At 39.4% G+C, this 23,305-nt stretch overlaps 1 protein-coding gene across 4 annotated transcripts in view; it reads left to right on the top strand.

Moving 5' to 3' along the window:
- Rab3c (RAB3C, member RAS oncogene family) overlaps window positions 1-23,305 on the top strand; it is a 223,405-nt gene that overhangs the window by 5,789 nt on the left and 194,311 nt on the right. For 3 of the 4 annotated variants that reach the window (XM_008760719.4, XM_039101613.2, NM_133536.2), the window contains 1 exon segment: window positions 13,880-14,107. In XM_008760719.4, the coding sequence (XP_008758941.1) occupies window positions 13,880-14,107 (228 nt within the window). 4 annotated transcript variants of the gene reach the window in all.

Raw genomic sequence — 23,305 nt, 5'->3', positions numbered from 1 at the left:
GTTGCACACCTTGAGAATGACCAAGATCTCATTATGTAACCCAGAGACACCATGAACTTGAAGTAAACTTGAAGCAATTCTTCCTGAGCTTTCCAATGCTGGGATTGTAGTCCATAGACCTGGCTTTGCTTGTTATTCTTCCTGGATAGCTTCTAGTGTTACTGATGTTTGCTCAGAAAAGCCCACTGCCTTTAACTTTTCTCTTATTTTGTGCTGATTTCGGCTTAAAAAATAAACCCATGTTTCTTATAGTTACATTACTACAAATTTAGCTTTTTAGGATAGAACTAACATCACTGAGTTTGATTATTTCTTTTCTGCTTATAAATATAAGCATTTAAAATGATAAAAAAATTCTTTACAGATTCCTGTGAGCTGACTCACAGGTTTCTGAATGTATTGTTTGGTTGCATATCATTTGAAACTCTGCTCATTTCCTTAGAATGTTTTGATAACAGGTTTGTACATTCAGATCTTGCATTAATATTGAAAATTCGTTAAATGTTACTTATCACATAGAGGACATTTTTAAAGTAATGAAATCTTTTGAAAAAATTAAGCCTATTTTTAGATCAGAAGGAGGCATAACATGAGCATTCTGTCCTTTTGTGGGCTGTAGTTGTGAAGGGTGATGTTTAAATGCCAATTCGGTCATCTGTGGTGTCATGAAGATCTTAAATGTCCTCACTGAGTTTACATATACTTACCATATCAATTCCTGAGAAATAGATTTATTTTTTCAATCTTCAAACACAGTAATCTTTCTCTCCTCTTTGGTTTTGGCTTCAGTTTTCATGTATTCCAAACCATTGTTACTAAGTATTTGTAATTGTTTCTTCCTAAAGACTTTCTCTATTCTGTCCTGTGACCCTCTTTATTTCCAGTAGTCCTCCTTCTTACCATATATTGTCAGTGCAGGTTTTGTTGCTTTTAATGTATGTTGATTTATGCATGTGTTTTGATTTCGTTGCTTTCAGCTTTTAGGACTTTTTGCTTACGATATGAATCTTGCGCTTGCGATCAGTGCATAGTTGGGCCTCACATTTGTATCCAGTGTGGAAATTTATTATCTCTGCCTCTTATTGTCATTTCGATCCACTTTATGTATTGTGATGATTGATGTTGTTGGGCTCAAACCAGTCATTTTGCTCTTGCTGTTTACTTACTTTTTATTTCTCAGCGGTAGCTTTCCTATGTTCTTCTTGCTTAAATATTCTTAGATATTTCAATTCTTTGGATGTTATTTATAACGCATTCGCTTACATTTTTTAGTCTTTATTAAAGGACTACATAAACAACCTGCCTAGACTTCATATTATAATACTCTATATACTGTATATTGAATTTGCTATGATATAATTTCGTATCTATTTTACTTGTACTTATTATCATTTTAGTTTTAAACATAATGTGTAGGTTTTCATTAATAGCACACACACACCACCACCACCACCACCACCATCACTACCAAATTCCTGCTACCTATTTACCATGTTTAGTAACTTACTATTGATTCGACCTTCTAGATGGTAGAAGCTCATTTTTGTCATTTTCTTTCAGCTTTCTTTAGCCTTACCTCTCCCAGGCTTTGTTTCTTTTCTTTTTCCTTTCCTTTCCTTTCCTTTCCTTTCCTTTCCTTTCCTTTCCTTTCCTTTCCTTCCCTTCCCTTCCCTTCCCTTCCTTTCTCTTCTCCTTCCTTCCTCTCTCTCTCTCCTTCTCTCTCTCTTTCTTTCTTTTTTCTTCCTTTCCTTCTTTCTTTCTTTCTTAATGCCTCTGAGACTTTGTGTTTATGCTTTTGCTTCCAGTGCTGAATTCCAGCGTGCTATTTCTTTGTCTACTGGCTCATATTGTAGAATCATCTGCTCTTCATATTATGGTACCTTAGTTTATATATATATCATTTTTGTTTGTTTTAAATATATTTCTATTTATGTTGAATATCCATAGTTTTCCTTTGTAGTTTGTCAAGTTGGAGGGCAGAAATGACCTTCTCCCACATGAACACTTATACATTCCAACAAATTAGAAGCTATTTAGTCATTACATCATCAACTATATTCCCATACCATTGTTCAACACCTTTCCCTTTAAGGTTTCAGTTATGTGGAAGTTAGAGTTCTGATACTGGCCCAGCAGCTACAGGCATTCTGCTTATTTTTATTTTCACTTTTTCTTGGTTATACTATATGATTTCTAGTGATTCACCTTCAAGTTTAGTGACGCTTCTGTGATGTGTAGTGCTTTGTTAATTCATATCCAGGGGTTATTCATTTTAGTCATTGTACTGTTCCATCTAGGCTCACAATTAGTTCCATTTAAACTAGAAACATGTTATATTACAAACTAAAGATAAATAAGCATTCTTGGGTTGAGAGCTTAGAGTATCTGAAGAGTTTAATAGGACTCATTTGCAGTATTGTTCAGAAAACCCAGGAAATAATGTGATGATTTGAGCTTCTTACAGATACAGAAATTAAACCATAGCCCTACCACTTTGATTATATTTCATGAATTTTGAGTGAATAATAATGTTTGCATTTTAATATTACTATTTAGCTATTTCTCTATTGATTCATATTTCTCCGATGCTGTATTTGTTACTCCTTAAAATAGAAATTGTGGGCTTCAAGGTTCTTATAAAATTTGAGCAAGGTATATTACAAAACAAAATCAAAATATAACATTTTTGCTAATTTATATTTTCTTTTATAGCTTCATTTCTATAGACAAAAAAATCTTTGTGCAATGTTGATATTTGCAGTTTGAAGTGTCTTGTCAATTTTAATGAGGTCATGAAACACACACACACATACACACACACACACACACACACACACAGAGAGAGAGAGAGAGAGAGAGAGAGAGAGAGAGAGAGAGAGAGAGAGAGAGAAGAGAAATCATAGAGGTGAATGACCATGTGTCCAGGCCTCTAGTAAATGCTGGCAGAGTCTAAGTCAGATTGGGTATAGTAATACGATTTTTTAAAAAAAAATCTTTTGAATGTACTTGGCTTTGGCTTCATGAGGGAAGTCTAGAACCATGACATTTAACTTTCATACCCTTAGCTTTTCTTATCTCAAAAAAAAATCATAATGTAACCTAAAATGGACTGGGAGCCTCTTATCTGTTTTCTGCTATTAGGTTAAGTGTAGTCCAACAAAGATGCTGTGTGACTTGTCATCTACTTGGTGGCCTTGATGCATATCTGATCTTATCAGATTATAAGATTCAACCTAAGAATCTTATAAGCTAATGCAGATAGTTAATTTCTGTCCCAGTGGCCATAGTCGGATGACCCTTCGTGAGGTTAATGAAAAGATATTTTAAGTACCAGTTGGCAAATAATGATTCTCATATCATCCTTATATATGATATTAGAATTAAAATACTGATATTTGTTGTAAGTTTGATCCAGAGAATACCTGTCTGGGTGAGACAACTGATTAAAAAAATGGTAGAGGCACAGGTGGGCAGGTGAGCATGCATGTATAAATGTGTACGAGAAGGTGTAGACTCATTGTTTATAGACACAGACTCGTGTCTTTTAGATAAGAAGCAAGGATGTCTTCTCCAGTCTGGAACACTGCCATCTGAAAATGCAAGTATATTGACTGTTGACTCCTCCAGGATGGTCTGGATAGTTCTGTGTCTTAGAAACGCATGGGACCTGATGGACATCCAACACAAGTGCTGCCTTGATGAGTGGAATAAGGAGAGGTGACCAGAACCAGAGGAATAGGCGCTCGCTCTCCCAAGGTTCACTCAAATGTTTTAAAGTATTCAGAATGTGAAATGCCTTAAAGATGCTTACAGACGAAAGTTTGTTGGGAAAAACAATATGTCAGAAATAAAAGTCAGGCTCACTTCCTCCAGCAAAAAGGTTTAACAGAGGTTTTCCTTATATTGCACAGTGCTGGACCATATCTGTTCTGTTTTGCTTCTTATACTTTAAAGAAGACATAGTCTTATAAGAAATATTTGCTATTTTGCCATCTCAAGTTGGACACAGGGTATCGGCTTTCAGGGCTTTCTAATAAAAGTGAGGTAAGATAGTACAGTGCTATTTTTTAAAAGGCTCTTGTTAAAAAGCTTTGGCTACCTCCAACCAAGCTCAGTGGAGCTCTTGCATATGCTCTGAGAACGCAATAAGTGATTCTTACAGGGTTGCCCCCTCCTATTCTGATAGGGCTTACAGTGACACAGAAGGTTCTGACTATTACAGAGCATAGATAATTGAACGAGATGCCATTTCCCAGAATCAGCTTGACTAGATAGGCTTGGCACTGTAGGGTGCTGAGCATTCTCTGACAAAGTCAATGTTAAAACAGTGGAATGTCACTGTCACTGGAAGGGGTAACTGGTCAAGACAGGAGCTGGTACGGCGCTGTAGAATCATATTTCTGTAGTCCTAGGGAGTTTAGATTAAATATCAATTTACTCACTCTCCTTTTGTGCAGATGCCCGAGAACTTGACCACGTGATCCTGCCCTGGCCTCTGTATGAAGGCTTTTGCAAATGGCTTGCACATCAGATTAATCAAAAGAACCATGCTGGGGGTTTTAGAGATGACTGCTTTCTTAACCCCACCCTGAATATCTTAATTCTTAAGTTAGGGTTCATTTATACACATCTATTAATCTTAAATCTAGTGTCGACTATAAAGGTTTGAATTTATTTCCCAGGATAAAAATGTATCAAACAAAATAAACATGTATTTGAAAACACAGCATTAAATAATGCTGCCAAGGGATGATAGGAAGACCATCCATATCTACAAAATTTTTTTTCATGTTTCCTTTACATTTTGCTGCTGAAAAAGCATTTTCACTTTTGACACCTTTGTAGAAAATGTAAATATTGAGATTCCTTGAGGAGTTTCTCGTTTTTAAACTTTATATTCCTCTGTCAAAGCTGCATATGAGGAAAATGGTTCCTTGGAGTTTGGAATCACAACATCTCTTTTGCTCCATGCACAATCGAAATGACTGGTTATATATGCCGAGCTTCGTGGTGTTTTCACCAAAGCAAAACAAAACAAAACAAAACAAAAATCAACAAACTAACCAAACAAATAATCAAAACAAACAAGCAAAAAACAAATAAAAAAGCCCAACCCTGCTGCATGCCACAAAACCCTTGGCTTATAGGTAACCATTGGTCATTAAGGTAATTGTTCATATAGGTAACCATTGGTCATAATGAACCATGGTCATGAAGGCCATACCACAACACAATATTGTCAAAATACATATTACATAGAAAGTATATTTCAAGTTTTGAGTTGTGCCCTATTCCTGGACTAGTAACATCAATATGAGGCGTGATGCCCTATGACACTGGTCAACAGTACCCCTACTCCCTTTTAGCCACATAAATCTGAAAGTAGACAGCTGATGTGTAAAATACTGTGCTCACTGTGTAGGTTTGGTATATTACATGTAATTTCAACCTAACTATAGTTTAAACTTATGATGTGTTTATCAGTATACACCCTACTGTAAGTTGGAGGGCACATCCTCATTTGTACATCATACCTTGCATGCATGATATATGCCTTTCTTTAAAAAAAGGACTCAATGTTCCTTTTCAGAAGTTTACTTACCTCTTCCATTATCCTTTGTCTTTTAAATTTCAGATTTGATTGGGTAAGGATAAAATGAACTAACTGATCCTGTAATGTTGCTAACCCTTAATGGACACATTTGGTCCAGGCAGAGAGGGCTCAGCACTCAGGCTGAGAAGTTGAGTTATCTTATGAAATATGGTTGCTTTCACTTGGCCTTCCTTTCCACATCTTAATTTCATCTTCAAAATTGGAACGATAATTTCTGCTACTGCGAGGTAGCTTGGACGCCATTCTTGTCTTTACACCACAACAACCAAGTTGACTAGACTTGCATTAGTCAGAGTTCTCTAAAGAAACAGAACCGATTGAATAAATGAATGAATGAATATATGTACATTCACATACATATGTATACACATGCATATATGCATGGTATTTATTAGAGTGGCTTACAGGTTGTCCAACAATGGCTATATACCAAAGGGAAATCCAAGAATCTAGTAGTTGCCCAGTCTACAAGGCTGGGTGTCTCAGCTGGTCTTTTGTATATACTGGGATCCCAAAGAATAGGCTCTAATGCCAGTGAAGCAATGGGCTTGTCATCAAGGCCAAGAGCAGGAAGACAAAGAACAAATGCTTCCTTCTCCATTGTCCTTTATATAGGCTGCCATGAGAAGGTGTGGCCCAGATTAAAGGTTTCTCTTCTGTCCTCAAAGAATAGGGATTTAAGGTGGATCTTCCTACCTCAAATGACTCAGTTAACAAAAACCCCTCATAGGTGTGCCCAGAATCTTGGGTATTTGATTAATTCCAGGGGTTAGTCAAGTTGACATCCAAAAATAAGCATAAGAATACTAAAAATGAAAAATCTCTCTGTTCCATTAAAGAATTTCAGCAAACAGGGCTATCTGCTGTCTGAGGGAGAAGATAGACAGTTGGACACAGAGAATCACACCTTCACAGAATGAAAACTGTCACACAAAACATTATGTAGATGATAGTTGAGGGGAGGATCAAAACTACATCTAATAAACTGCTACATGATCAGTGCCAACATGTCCAAGAGCCAAATGCCAAAGGGTTCCCATGTTAACCAGCTACAGTTGTGTAAACCCGACCTTAGAGTAAAGATCAGAGAAGAACATTCTCATGGTTCCAGCATAGGAGAGGAAATAGTAACTCTAAACTATACCAGTCTGCCTATAGAGTGGGAATGTTAATGATGAAACCTTTTGGGCATGGTGACGGGATTAGGTGTGCACATGTGTATAGGGCCATCCTTCCAGGTGATGCTGTTCTGAGCTGTGTGTTCTGTACATGGGCTGTCAGTATCTGCTCAAGAACTTATGAATAAGTAGAGAAAGGTGAGGGCTTAAAGACAACCGTGAAAGAAGAACATAGGGATCCCTTAACATGAGTGGAGAGTTGAGTCCTGGAAATGTTATGTAAGTTGGCAAGGTATCCCAAGAATCCTGTGGGAAATACATTCTCTGCTTAAGTAAAGAGACAATGATTTCCAAATGTTGCCACCGTTTCCCTAGGCTCTTTGCTTCAGAACCAGGGTAGGAGTTTTGTCTTGGCAACTTCCCATATCCTGAAAAACACCCTCTCAGCTCCATGCTGAGGTGTAAGCTTAGCATGGGTAGTGTCTTGCCACTTTTCAGCTAGATCCCAGTAGAGCAAACAGTAGAAATCCCATGGATAAAGCACCAGCCAGAGACTTCAAAGCATCAAAAGTCTAACAGGTTTTCAGAGACAGGCTGGGAAACAGGTACATTTGTGCACATATGAGGGCTTTCACTATGAGGCACAGCACAGGATCCAATGACACACCTTTAGTAATCTGTTAATAGTCTTGACTTTGTTTTTAAAATGTTTAATTAATCATTTTACTCATTTACATTTCAAAGGATAGCCCCCTTTCCGGTTACACTCCCACCAATCCCCCTATCCCATTCTCTTTCCCCCCTTCCCCTTTGCCTCTATGAGTAGTCATTTACCCACTCCTGTCTTCAGACTTTTCCTTGTAGTTACCTGGAACAATAACATCATAAGGTTACTAATATTAATTTTTTAGTGATAATGATTATGATATAAAAACTACTCTGTTTCTGAACTTTTAGCATACAGGTTCCATCCTCAAATTTACCTTTCTAATTTCAAAGGTGAATTTAAAACAAAATGTACCATTCATCCCTCTTCTCACATACCACCAGGCCATTATCAATAGTGGGAGGTAGACAATACTCATCAGATCCATACAATGTCTTAGGGCAGTTTAGATGTTTGTTGTTGTAATAATATGAAAATAAAAAAGAGTATGGTTGTCTTTTACCCCGCTAGGTCTGCACCTCGGTGCCCCAAGATATCTGCTAGATATCTTGGCGGAAACACATCCCAGCCGCACACTTTCTTACACTCAAACCCTCACATAAAAGAACACACAACACAATAATCTTTGACCCAATTGGTAAGATATAATTACCCACTTAAACATACAATCCATCCCTTGAGAACATTAATAGCAACCTGTAAATACACAGAGCAGAATCTTAACATCACCTGCCATCTTGTCCTGCCATGGCTTCTCTCCCCTCTCTTCCTCTCCTCTCTCCTCCTCTCTCTTCTCTTCCTTCAAACTTCTGTCCTGCCCATCCTTCCTTATCCTCCAATGACAGGCTTCCTTCTATCCTGTACCTGCCCCTCACCTGTACTTTACAAATTCAATGGGGAAAAGGTTCTGATCAAGTCACCTGATTCCTGAGTATGTGACAGGGCAGCTGTCCTTGGGGCAGTGGAATTAACATCAAAATACAGATAACTTCAGGCAAACCACAACAGATGCTCAACTATATAAGCAAATCTTTGAAAGTAATTTGTTTTAAGATATCAAATTTCAAAACTTTTTACCTAGGCTGTGTGTCTTTGTGAGGATGAGAAGTAATTTGTTTGGTCTCTCTCTAGTCAGTAGGAATTGTGGGGAAACCAAACTGAGATTTATAGTAGCGCTTCAGTTTAGTAAATGGTCTATTCTTTATCAAACCATAGGACCTTAGGGGGATGGTGTAGTGTCTTCTTGAAGGCATTACTTCTTTTTTTTTTCTTTTTTCTTTTTTTCAGAGCTGGGGACCGAACCCAGGGCCTTGGGCTTGGTAGGCAAGCACTCTACCACTGAGCTAAATCCCCAACCGAAGGCATTACTTCTTAAGAGTTCAAGATGTGCATCAAACATTCTGAGGTCCATAGTGATGAATGGTGATGGTCTCACCCATAAGTTTGTGTATTCAGTAGTTGAAGAGTTCATAATTCTTTGTGTACAAACTGATTCATGTTTTGATTATGGTCTTACTAAACCATGTCAGTGATAGAATTTAAATATAACTTAATCTGAAAGGGATAACATGTGTTGAGTGAAATGACATAAAATTATCAGATAGTAATTGAAATAAAGAAAATTGGATACATTAAATGTAAAGGTTAATTAATAACTGTAAATTACCAAGTACAGTGGGAATAGATAGACTACTGATCATAGTAGTTAACAACATAACAGAAAAGAGTGCGGTGCACTTCACGAGACTTTGCTGAAATGTTGGATAGGATGTAATACTCTCGTTGTTCTGTGAACTGACCAAATGAATATTGGGAACATTCGGCTGATCCCGGGATATGCACGAGGGAGCCAGACAATCTGCAGAAAAGTCAGTTTTAATCAAGCAGGATGTGTGGGAGTTTTCAGGCCTGTCCTGGAGTAGGAAGAGGGCAAAGGGAGCTGAAATTATCAAGCACTGCCTTAGTTAGGGTTTCCATCACTGTGAAGAGACACCATGACCAAGGCGACTCTTATAAGGTCAATATCTAATTGGGGCTGGCTTACAGGTTCAGATAATCTATTATCAGTCTATTATCATCAGTGCAGAAAGTATGGCAACACCCAGGCAGGCATGGTCCAGGAGGAGCTGAGATCTACATCTTCATCTGAAGGCTGCTCGGAGAAGATTGACTCCCAGGCACCCAGGAGGAGGGTCTCAAAGCCCACCCCCAGAGTGACCAACAAGGACACAGCTCCAACAAGACCACACCTACTTCAACAAGGCCTTGCCCCTTTACCGTGCTATGCCCTGGGTCAAGCATATTCAAACCACCACAAGTAGGAAAAAGAAAAACACCTAGAATGAGTGCTCATTTGTTTTTAAGGTGCCTCAAATTCTCTCAGGTGCAAAAGAGACTGACTCCTGATTCATAAGGCATCATCTAAAAACCCCCAGGCAGAGGCTACGGGGAAGTGTGCTTCAACTCAAAACAAGGAAGAACTCCACAGTGTGAGGAGCTGTTTTGCAGTACAGTGGATTATAGCAGTGGGCCTACTGTGTGCACTGTGTGGCTAGGATATTGACTGGAGACATAAAGAAAGCACAGAAGGGTCTCATGGCATTGGTGGTACACAGCCCTGTGCTGAAGGGCCTTGTAATCCTGTGATTCTTTCTTGCTTTTAAACTTGAAAATCGATGTGTTTGAGACATTAATAACTTATGTTTTATGAAAACTGACTTGCTGTCTAATAGACAACTTCCTGCCTATCCCTGTTTTCAAGTTTCAGTTCCATTCTCCCATAAATTTTCTAGAACATCTACACAGCTTAGTATTTAGAAATGTCATTAAATTCACATAGCGATTGTGGCTAAGCCCCAGTGACATTCAAATGCAGCTGTAGACTGAGCAAATGAATGTTTATTCTTGGCAAGATTAAAGATGTCTCTTTCTCATCTTTTGAACCAGGATTTATTTCATTAGTTTGAAATTTTACAAAACATACATATGTTCATGTGTTTGCTGCAGATACACTTGTGATTTTGTACGCTTTACTGAAGATATGAAGTAAGAAACAGTAAGGAGAGAGAGAGAGAGAGAGAGAGAGAGAGAGAGAGAGAGAGAGAGGAGAGATATCTTTAAAGTAAATGGAATTGGAAATTTTTTTCTAATTAATTCATCACTTGGAAGTTGAGGCAGGAGATCAATCCCTTGAAGCCAGGGGTTTGAGGCCAGTCTGGGTAACATACCAGTTTATCTTTTTTTTTTTTAAACAAAAAGAAAAATTAAAGAAACGAAGAAAAATAAAGGAAAGGAAGAAAGGAAGAAATGGGAAAGGAGAAAGGAAGAGTAAAGAAACATTCCCAAATCTCTGCCATCAGTAGAATCCCTCTAGAGCTGCAAAGTCCCCCAGGGCCACTGTGTTCATATTGAATACCATTCCATCCTGTGGTTCACTTTCAACACTGATCCATTAGCTCTTGAACTTATAGCTGGTGCTTCCCAGATAAATCTTATGTCCCCAACTAAATCCTCACAATTACATTTAAATCTCTCTCTATTCATGATGCCTATATTGCTTCAGTTTCTAGAATCAATATAGTTTATTTATAGTGGTCGCTTGCACCATGTATTCTTTTAAGACATTCGGAGGAACACAGTACCTTGTTGGCATGCCTCCTTACTGCTCTAGTCTGAAGAATGCGGTAGACTAATAGGCCACGTGGTTCTGTGAAATTCAAACTCTCTTTTCTGACTGTGGCTTCGCTGAATATCCTGAACCCTTATCCAGTATTTAAGCTGGTTCATGACTTCAAAGGACCTTGTTAATGAAGGGCACTTACAGACTTGCTGGAATAGCATCTCATGAGGTTCAGTAATTGGTGAACGGTCTTTATTTGTAGGAATGGCAGTAGCAAAAGTAAAAATACAACAACAACAACAACAACAACAACAAAACAACAACAACAACAAGCACAACTCAACTGCCTTCCTATTAGGATGTGGTAAGCCATTCATTGTTCATAAACAATCTCATTAAAATAATAAGTTGTGAGCCAACATTACCTTTGGCTGCCAATGCTAGGTGAGGCATGTACGTTGCCCAACTACCAAGAAAGGTGATGTTACCTGTTTATGGGCCCTGATTAACACACTAGGAAACACTCCCTCTAAGGTTTCACCTTTCCCTGGATGTACCGTTGTGATCACATGGATATACAAGAAATGCTTACATTTGTATTAGCATAAGAATATGAAGTTCCATCAGAATTTTTATCACCTTTAACTTTTGTGATAGACACAGAAATTCCCTTTGTGTTACTTTTATACAAACAACTGCAGCACTCTCCTGCTGACAGTAAGGATGTGGAGAAGGATGGTATGTTTTCTTAGTATCCCTTTCTCCACTTTCTGCTGTGAATCCCCCCTTAGCTCTGTCTCTCCTGGCTTCAGGCAATTCGTATCATCCTCGGTGTCTTAGATGAGCCCAAGTGTTATTTATTGTTTCGCCAGTCTACCCCCTACGGGAGCTTCTTCTATACCTTGTTCTAGGATTATTCTATTTTCTGTTGCTGCCACAAAATACCTGGTGCTGGATACTTTATAAAGAAACAGGGCATATCAAGCACACACTTTAGAGGTTTGGACGCATGGTGTCAGCCTCTGTAGGCCCTCTAGGGATGGTCTTCTAGCTCTATCTCAGAATGTGGGATGGCATCATGACATGAATACATGTAAGAGTCAGAGATAATTGGATGAGATAGGAAGCCAGAAAGATTCAAGGCCAGGCTTGTTTTGTTGTAACAACATGTTGTTGTGGAAATTAAGCAAGGTTCCTTGAGAATTTGCATTACTCTCTTCTGTGAGTAGGGTTCCGTGGCCTGTTTCATACTGGATTCCACCTTTAAAGTGCTTGCCACCTCAGATGGGGAAACCAAGCCTCCATCTCATGAACATCAAACCATACTAAATTCTCAAGAAGGGATACAATGAATATTATCCAGCTTTTATGGGAAAATGCCTAGCCTAGCATTTTCAACAGAACTTGCAGCAATGGCGCTGTTGTCTTGTATATAACTATCCAGTACATTAGCTGCTGAGTATGTGGGGGAGGAGGGGTTGTTATGCTTGAAATATACATAGTGTGATTTTAAAAACCATATTTTAAATTCTGTTTAATTTTAGTGTAGTTTAAATCTCCATGTGTTCTTTGTGGCTAGCACATTGACTAACAGCAATTGCCAGATAATTCATAGCATCAGAAAGGTGCTGAAGCAAATGGGCTCACCATCCAAAATGCTTGTTTCTCTCCTGAGCCAGACTAGTACTTAGAAGTGGTACAATACTGCTTTGATACATAGCAGAATTATCAAGAAAATAAGGAAGAATAAACATCTATCTAAGGCATTTATACTCAACAACAAACTAATCTTGACACTATTCCGAGTTACAGGTCTGATTTACAGAGGTCTTTTTTTCTATCATTTTCATGAGCAGTCAGGGTAGGTACTATGTCCCTTTATTAAATGTGATAGGGGAAACTGTAGCATATCAATTAAAATAAGTCCACAAGATATATTATGTTCATGTACATGTTCTTAGAGAGTAAAACAACTATACGATGAAGAATATTAAAAATCAATAAAGCTAAGTCCACAAAGATGGTAAGCCCTGGTTCACAGAATCAGTGCTTGAAACCAGGTGTAGTTCACCATGCTCCTGGCAAGAAGTGCCTCCCAATATGCCCTTTTGGAGTACTGTGCTTATTCTATAGATGTCACTGGGAAATGGGGCTCAGGTAAGGAATGTGTTCCCCGGCACTGATTGCCTGGTTTAGAAGCCTGCATTTATTGCTTACAATCTGAATAGACTTGAGTGCATTATCTCATATTTCCACAGCTCATTTTAATAGGGACAAGGTACCTACCTCATATCTAACCCTCATATGAGGGTTAAGTAAATGAGCAATGCCTGGTACATTTGGAACCATATGCATTTATCATTATCGTTTTTAATCTGAAGGAAACTGACGTGTAAATTGGGATGGTGATTTGATACAAAGTTAATAGATAAGATAGAGATGTGCTTAGAATTTTTTTCTAGGAAAGACTAATAACCACATTTTTGGAAGAGAAGCCCTGTTCTGTCAGTTTGAAGCCCCCCTAACTGAGATAACAAAGTTTCAGAGCCCTCAGACCCAGCAAACTCCTCCTAGCTTTGCTTTTCATGTTACTTTGAGAGTTGGCGCCTTTGGTGCCTCTGGTGCCTTTGATTGCTTGCAAATGCTGAAGAGTGACACGCACCAACACAGCTGGAAAGAGCTGTAAGACTTGCTATTCTGTCCTCCAGCTGGGAATTACTGCCATGGATACCAGCATCAGAGGGGATAGGAAAGTGCTCGCTCCTTGCTTCCCGAGTCTCTGACATCTGTTTCCGGCAAGGGCAATAATGAGTCTGCTTCGTAGCGAATGGGAAACTGATCCAAACTCCCTTCCCCCACAGATGGCCTCGGCACAAGATGCCAGGTTTGGTCAGAAAGACTCTTCTGACCAGAACTTCGACTACATGTTCAAGTTGCTGATCATTGGCAATAGCAGCGTGGGCAAAACATCCTTCCTGTTCCGCTATGCTGATGACTCCTTCACGTCCGCCTTTGTCAGCACGGTCGGCATCGATTTCAAAGTAAAAACTGTCTTCAAAAATGAAAAGAGAATCAAGCTTCAGATTTGGGTAAGTGACTTTGAACTGACATCATCCTTCACTCTGGGGGCGTTGGACATACAAGTCTGCAGGGGGAAAAATTCTACTTTGTTGGGTCTCCGTGGGGTCCTTGAGCTTTGATTTCTAGCCCTTTTGCTGGAGAACATTGTGTTTCAGAGAGTGAGGCAATGCTTTTGAAGGTATGGGCACTGACATACTTATTGTCATATGATGCTCTTCGTCAGTCTTTAGAAGAGAAGAAATCTAAGATCCTGTGTCTGGGGGTGGGGTGGGGGCACTCAGCGAGAGTTTGTCTCTGTCTCCATATGCGTGACCTTGAGAAAGTCTGTTAAGTCCTTTTGTGGTTCATTTTATAAGATGTACTTAAACAGATAATACATATGTATCTTGTCTTTCGGGGCACAGGAGTCAGCCTGACTTGGGCATTGCAAAAGGGAAGATGATAGAATATAGGGAAAAGGAGGGCTACTTCCTGGCGAGTCCTTGGCCTAACTTTGAGAGTAATCTTTTTATACTTAACAACCTTGGTGTTTCAGCTCTGAAAACCATATTTGTATGATCAAATAACAGAAAATACAAGAAGCAAAATGCATAAAAGAAGGTTCCTCACAAAATTCTGAAGTCATCTGGCTAGATAACTAAATTGTTGGCATAAATTTAGAAAACTAGAGAGTAAGAAAGAAGAAAAATAGCAGCCCCAAGTGACAAAGTAACTAAGATACCGGATTTCATCAGACAAATTCTATATAATAAACATCTTATGAAGATCCCGGTGTTCCTAAGTTTACAGATGGAATGACTCGATAGTAGGTTTGGACCCCCTCCTGCCACTCAAATTGATTGAAGCAATAGACAGGTATTTTCCAGGAGAGTTGTCTGCCTCCTTGAGAGACAGTATCATTTGGTGTTGATAGAGGGCTGATCTGCAGGACTGATGCCTCTTCGGTTAAATATAGAAAGTTAAAGGGAGACAAATCCCAGACTGTGGCATTTAGACCTTAAAAAAATATAGAACAACCCATATTAAAATGTTTATATAAACTGCATGAACTTTAACCATCTTAAAGGTCTTAGGGATAAAATTTAAAGATGCAAGAAGATGCAGGAATACACATGGTCAACTGTCTGAGAGCAGATGATGACCATTTGATTTATGCTACATCTGGAATCTTCTCGTTCTAACTAGAACTTATGTAAATGCTTGGGGTGGTTCAGCTCCAGGCTTAGCATCTCCCCAGAGTCAATTTAGGGTGCAGTGTCTGTGTGTGGGTGCTTGGTTATGAGTTTGCCTTCAGTCGATGGTCACACAACCCTCAGTACGTGCAGACTGAAAGATGGAGTCCATGGCTCCATATGCAGGGCCTGTTACATTCTACCTTGGTAATCCAGTCAAACATAAGCTTCATATGCGATTTTAAGAATGCTCTCTTGACGTCCAGGGGCTTTGGTGGGTGAAAAAAATTAGTTAATCTGGAAACCATATATCTCTTAGCATCATAGTCGTATAAATCATCAGAAAGAGCAGCCAGTGTTTTCCAGGCAGACACTCCCAAGCTTCTTCCTCTTCTTTGTTCTTTAGAGATATTTGAAAACAATCCCTGTACACTAGCGTGGTTTGCTAGATTGCCCTATAGTTGTTACTGGTTTCCTAAATCTAGGCTGCTGACATAACTATTTGTTGAGATGTAACATTATCTGTCCTTAATACAAAGCTAATATATCTCAAAAAATAAATAAAAAGATTATTTTTATGCTTACATGGGTATTTTTCTTAAAATAGTGTTGCTTCTAGGCCAGAGCTAACTCACTGTCTGCTCTTAGAGATTAAGGCTTGGCTCCTTCTGTGTTTTCTTACTTTGGGGTGATGCTGTACCACCAGAAGCGTACAGAGCCCACCTCAGGGTCTACAGACCCTCCCGCTTTCTCTAACCTCATGAGTCCCAATTTCTGTGACCACTGTGTAGTTTCTAATGGCATTCCTCTTGGACTTGTTCCCGGTTCCAGAAGCTGTGTCACTGTGAAAGCTGCCTTGTGTCTTCCCAGGGCAGCCCAACATCCTACTTCATTTCAGAACTCAACTAACTCATCCTAGAGACGCCTGCACCCCCAAAACCAGCTATCTTGAAGCTCACAACTTTTCTGTCTACTTATTCCTGACACTAGTTTAATCTCATCTATATTTTCACCATCAAAACATAATCTTGTTTGCTATGGGGAACACACCTGGGAGGACTATGGCAGTAGAAGTTTGAGGTCAGCTTAAATACAAAATAATATTGTCTGTCTCTTAGGAGAAAAAAAACCCACAAAAGCTGTGACTCCCAAATGTCCCTAAGCCAACCAAGTAACAAAAGTGCCACCCCATTCTTCTTGTTTGGCTACACTGGGGGTTTTCGTGCACTTATGATTGTAGGGTGTGAAAATTAGTTTTATACAGATAGAGAATCTGGTATACTGAGTAGGAAATATTTAGAAGTCCTATAGAAAGATTTTGTGCTTTTGAAGGTGCCCTATAGTTAGAGAATTTAATGCATATACAGAAACCAAACACTTCTATAAGTAAACACTACACAGGGTAAATATAAATATCAATTGTTGGGTGGGAATTGTCCGTGTCTTCTCTCTCTAGTCTCCTGGTAATCCCACTCCATGTTTATTATCTTCCCTGATTAATCTGAAAATGGTGTATGCTAAATGACTACCTCAGAGTCATTTAGGCACACATAGGGGTGCCTAAGGAGATTTTCAGGTTTGGTCTATTGGCTTCTATGGTTGTAGTTGTTTGACCTTCCTGCTGTAGTAGACATTCTTGAAGATGACAGTGATAATCTTGGACCACACATCCTGGTATACTGAAGACATTTGGGGAGGAGTTTGAGTGTCATATGGGTTGAGGTTTTGGGGAGAAGTTATGATAAAGAGTAGCATGTCTACACTTCAGCGATAACTTCAGGGATCCCGGCTCTATGCTGTAAGTGCACTTTATATATAGTTATTGCTGCTTAGCAACACTGACAATTTATTTGTGACTATATTTAACCCTGATGGGTTGACCTAGCTTGGTCGTTTAAAAACAATTTACTGCCCTTCACAGCCTATTTTATGCACTTATGTTAATGTCTAACTAATTTACTAAGACAATAACAACAACAACAACAAAAAAAAAAACACATTTCACCCAAAAGAAGGGAAGGAGTTTCACAGTCTGGGAGCCATTGGAGTTCTGTCCACTGCAATATACCATTTACCAAGACAGGCTGAAAAGACTGTGGTCCTGTGAGGTGATGAAAAATACCCTGGAGTGTTCAGATAGTGAGGTGGCCATCCAGAGATGACTGTACACATTGGACAAGGGCACCAGCCAAGGACAAGTGAGACTTCTCTTCAGTCAAACTCGTAGCAGTATTTAACTTCCAATAAAGATACCTAGTTAGGAAACACGATCTAGAGAAGTTATGCAATTGTAGTCCATGCCAGAGAAGAACCTGAAGACTGCCATTGGGACTTGTGCCAGTCTGATTTTTCTATGCTGAATTCACATGCCACATAAGGGCTGGACTCTGACAAGACTGACAAACTTCATACCTGATTGTCACTGAAACGTACTAAATACAGACAAATCAAACGAGGCCAGATTTCAGGTAATCTTTCTACGTCAAGAGGGCAGAGACTCCACTGGAAGAGGCAGAGGAGAGCCTCCTGCTTTTCCACTGTGGTGGTTTGCTTTCTCTTCATGTACTGTGTGAGATTTCCTCTCTCCACAAACTGCCTGCTGGATTATCAACAGATAACCATGTAAATAAAGCCTTTTAAAAATTTTAGCCTTTAAATAAAGGCTATGAGAAACATGGGCCACTGTTCCTCTACTCTAGACATTTTATACCTCTACTCTATGGAACTTAGCACTTTGTTGAGAGACATGCCATCCTTAAGTTCTATTTACTTATAAATTTTAGATATATTAGCATATTAAAAATTCCTTTATTCTTAATCACATTAACCTTTCATATTGCAGTTTCATTTCATTATCCTCCTTATGAGCCTCAAGTTAAAAAAAAAACCTTAACATTTCAGAGATTACCAATGTTTAAGTTGGCTCTCTCTCTTTCCTAACATATGTTTAATGCTACTGGGAATAAACTGGGGATGTAATTGTGGTATTTTGGTGTAGGCTTGTAAAGAGCTATCTGGGGTGAGCATCGTCCCAAGGGCAAGATGAAAAAGTGTGTGGTATCAATAACTGAGATAACCATAGCTCATGTTTATTTTCAGGGTCTCGAAATAAGGAAGAAATTCAGAACAATGTTTGTAAGCAGAAGAGCTGCTAGGAGGTTTGCAAATTAGACACCGAGGTAGCCACACTCTGACAGTGGGGTCTTGTGGACAGAGTGCAGCTCTGGCTCATTCTGTCCAATTGCTCAAGTCCACAACTCACGTGTGATGCCAATGGAAGGCTAATTGCTCACCTGGAGAATATGGTTCACACACATGATGGAACAGGTGGGGAGACAGCGTTACTATTTCCTTTAAATCTACAGCAAACATTCATGGTTTCCACTCTTCTTGACCCTCTCAGTGTTTCCTACTCTGGTGAGGTTTCACTTATTTGTTTGTTTTGGTTGGTTAGTTGGTTGGGCTTTGTGTTTGTTGTTTGTTTGTTTTGGTATTTGTTTGGTTATCTTTTTAGTCTTTCTTGAACCCTATCCCTGTCCATCTTTGCATTATTTTGAATGAGGAATGTGTCTCATAGATATCTAGATACTAGAATCCCAGTTCATGGTAATATTTGGGGGAGATTATAGAACATTTAGAACGTGAAGACTGGTTGGAGAAACTGCCTACAGGATGGCCTAGAGAGGTTTAAGTTTGCTTCAGTTCCAGTTAGTTTTGTCTGCTTTCTGCATTCATTTGAGAATGTGTCCATTTCTATGCTCTAGCTGCCTGTTCTCATGCCTCCCTGCCATTACGGACTCCTCCCCCCTTAAACCATTAGCCAAAATAAAGTCTTCCAGAAGCTGCTTCTTGATAATTGTATTTTATCACAGAAAAAAAAGCAAACTAGTATGTTATTTATGATCTCTGGACTGTTGTGAGTTATTGAAAAACATAATTTGAGTGTTTGAATATCAGGCTACCCTCCAGAGCTGGGGACATTACAAAGTAGCCAGGGGAACCTTGAAAAAGACCTTTCTCCAGCCAGACCTCCATGTTGACATCTAGGGCTCTTGCTCAGATCTAGTCTGTTTCCAGAAGAGGTTGATGTTACTATTTCAAAGCTATTGTCAGTCATTTATCTGCTGTTCAGGAAGCAACAAAAAGATTGGAGTTCATCAAATGCTTTATACACTAGTACCTGTCTGGAATCTATTGAGGAGGTAGTGCAGACTCATTGAGAAAATGATGGTGATCCTGCTTTAGGCTAGAGGTCAGGGAAAATGTCATTTTAAAATATGCTATATTATTTAAATGTGACAAGATCAACAGAGGAGAAGATGACTCTGCCATTGAAGAGATAGTTGGTTGTATCCAATGATCATAAGACAATGGCACTTGGTTTTTGGGAGGGAGAAGCAGGTAGATTGATAGACTTAAACATTACCATATGCTCATGAGGAAGAGGTTGGGGAGCTGTGGGCAAGAACTTCACTCAAGAGTTCTGCCAAATAAAGGATTCAAAAGGAAATTAAATTGCTTCTGAAGTGGCTGTTTAGGATCTTGTCTGCAGTCTCTGAGGTGGCTCTAATGGTCTTGTTGATAGGACATATGCACAGAGGTTGAGATCCACATAAAAGAGGTGGGTGTGAAGTGAGCTCTGGACTGGTTGGCTTGCAGTTTTAAAGCTTTCTTCAGTAAGTTCTTGGCTTCAGTGTTGACTGACCTAGACAAGAGCAGCCTCTCTGGGGTGAAAGGGAAATGAACCCATGAGTAATACAGAGGAAGGCCTCTTCTGTGACAGAGGCTGGAATTCTAAATAGTCCCACACAGGCTCCATGCACTTCTGTGTCTCAGCATTTGTGGACTTGGAAAGCTAACTCAGAAAAAGATATTGCAAACCATTGAGCAAACTCATATTGATATTCACTTATACTAATAGTTTTACTGATAGCAACATTTTTGAGCCCAGGACCTAGCACTGAGCTATACAGTAAAACATGTACATGCATTTGTACTTAAGAATTACTTAATAACACAGGCTTTTGTTGGGGATTTCTGTCTTAGACTGGAACTCCCTATGTTGTCTCAGTGGTGCTCGAACTCCTAAGTACTAGCATTACAGCTGTAATGACCACTCTAGGTTTTTATTTCTTGATATAACCCAGTGAAGAAAGGTAACATTATAGCCCTGCATTATAGATAATGTAAAATAAGGCCACAAAGTTAATAAGGCCCAAGGACACAGGTGAGATATGCCAGCAGCCATCCTCAACCCTGGCACTACATTCTAAGCCCAGGTATTTGACCGTAAAGTATAAATGAGGTCTGTAGGCAAGGCAAAATACGTTTGGCTCCTTGGGACATCTAATATTAGATCCTGCATATCTTAATCCCCAGTGACTACTTTTCTACACTGCATAATTGCTTATTATCTTTGTTACTTGTTCCAAAAACTGTATAATTCTGGAGGTGGAGGGGATCAGTTATTTTGCTTAGAATTTACTATCTGGGACCAGGAGCACTTCATGGATTATGTGTTCTGTGTTTAAAACAGGTATGCACAGGAACTAAAACACATTCAAGTGCTCCATCCTTGAGATTTCTGGAACGCTGCTGCCACTGCTGGGGAGCACGCATGCGTGCAGGGCAGGGTGTGAGCAAGGGGGAGCGTGTGCCTGCGCAACAATAGCCCTGCCCCTAGCTTTTCATTCAATGCTCATTTAGTCCCGTCTTTCTGTTCATCGATTTAAGGATGGTCTTAGAGTCTTCTAGTTTATTTTAAGGGGCTCACACTCTCCCCAGATGAGGTCCTTAAGAGAATGGCAAACACTGGTGACAGCTGCCAGGGCCGTCCTTGCTGCTGTCATTTGCCGGCTCCTCTCCCCATCATGTTGCTTTTAACTTAGCACTTGCTTTTCCTCAGAGGCTGAGAGAGGCCAGCTTTCATTTTTCTCCCAAGAGGAAGCTGATGTGTGTGAAATGTCAAGATGCATGAAACCTTTCACTCTGTTGGTGGCTGAAAGCAACATCCCTGGATCCCACTGTGTTGAAACCAATTTCCAAGTCTGACAAGATACAGAAGGTGGCAAGGACTCTGTTCTGTCCTAATCAGGTCTGCCTGTTACATGGGAAACAACTGAGGTAGAAAGGTTAGCCTGGTGCGATCAGTAACTGTTTTTGGTAATACAGGTGGAATGGTCCAATGAATGGCAGGAGTGGGGTTTCTGGAGTTTAGTGATCTAGGTTCTAAATTGTTCTTAATTATTAGCAGCTGGGTGACTTCAAGTCCTGGGTTCTCTTTGCCTCTATTTCATTTCATTTGTAAAATGGTGTAGCATATACACAGCCCTCAGGTGCCCATAAATATTTGTATTTACTTCAATCCAAGCATGAAATTCATACTCAATAGATGCCATTGTCCTTCGTTTATAAATGCGGTATACTGCCACTGAAGCGAATGTAACTGATTTAGTAATTTTATGTTAACTGATGCTTGTCGAGTGCCTACTGTGTACCACAGTAGGTTTTGAGGGTACAGTAGAGAAGGGTGCCCAGGAGCCATGACAGGGGCCAACCATCTGACTGGGCTGTAGACACTATCTGATGCTATGCAGAGCAAGTAATATGCCTGACCTAGTCTTGGAGACTTTGAGAATCTTTACTGTAGTTATCCATACCTAAGATGACAACTGAGTAGTGAAACAAAAAAGAATCCTTTGTTCATGCATTCAGTGTTCAGTGGCATTTATTCTGTGCTTAAATGGCTTTATAATATGTGCTTGAGAAGGGACTTGGAACTGAAGCTAAATACACAAAAATATCAATTACGGTAAATACTAAGGGAGAGATGGAGCACTGTGATAATTGGAAAAACACAGTGGGGGGTAGAGCTTTTAGGTAATTTCGTAGGAGATGGAGAGTTTATATGAAATGATTCCTGCGCCGAGGCCTGGAGGTATTTAAAGCAGGGATAGGCTTTCAGTGTGAAAGGAGGGAGAGAATTTGATTTTGTTTTTCTACCATAGCTTCTTGTAGCATATTCGTGTGTACTTCTTGTTTATCAATCTGACTTCCTTTGATTTTGCCCTCCATCTGAGCAACGGTGGATATGGATGACTGAAATAGGAGGCTTTGGCATTCAGAGAAAAATGCCTTCCATAAAGGAGAGGCAATTCTGACTACCTGGTCTCAGATAAATGATTTTTTTTTAAATGATCAAACTTGGAAAAAATCAAAACTTGAATAAAAATCTTTTCAAGAAACTAGGTAGGAAGGAGAAAGTGAAGAAAAGGAAGAATGTGGAGGATAAGCATTTGACCCCGAGTCATCAGGAGAAGACTGGAAAGAATCCTCTACTTCCTGGTGGACCAATGGTGTTTCCTGTGGTCTTGGGTCTACCCACACTTTCCTTTTCCTACAGTGGTTCCCTGCATGTCTCTCCCGCATTCATCTCTCATTACAGTTCCTTTTCACTTTGATTATAATTCTTCACTATAAAAAAGCATCTTGTCTTTGCAACCATATTGTAAGGAAGTGTCTCATGGTGAGCATGGCAACTGCAGATACGTGCAGACTCTGCTATATCTGTATACTTTACAGAAACCCCTACCCCTTCCTTGCTACTGTATTATGGGGTTTGTAAATTTGCCAACCAAAATGTTGAGGCTGTATGAACACACTGGTTAGTTTAACTGGAATTCTGTTCTGGACTTATGTGGGTCCAAATTCCCCTAAAACAATAGTATCATGAAATCATTTTGTGATAAGAATATTCTTCAGAACCAGCTCTCAGAGTTTTTAAAATCGTTGCTTCATTGACTTTGACAAGTTGATCAACTTTGTCATACCTCAATCTTCCCAACTGTAAAATGGGGACAACATTATTACTTTGGTTATAGTCTTACTATCAAGGATAAGTAGAATGTTTACAAAGTTCTTAGCATAATATTTTTCATAAGTTCTCAATTTAAAAATCATTATTCCTTACAGCCTTAATATCATGAACCCCATGCACTATCTTATTTTCTGGGACAGATATTTCCAGTTCTAAAT

This window comes from Rattus norvegicus, chromosome 2, assembly GCF_036323735.1.
Source record: "Rattus norvegicus strain BN/NHsdMcwi chromosome 2, GRCr8, whole genome shotgun sequence".
NCBI lineage: Eukaryota > Metazoa > Chordata > Mammalia > Rodentia > Muridae > Rattus > Rattus norvegicus.
Note: the sequence above shows the minus strand (reverse complement) of the source record. Positions and strands in the feature narration are given on the sequence as shown.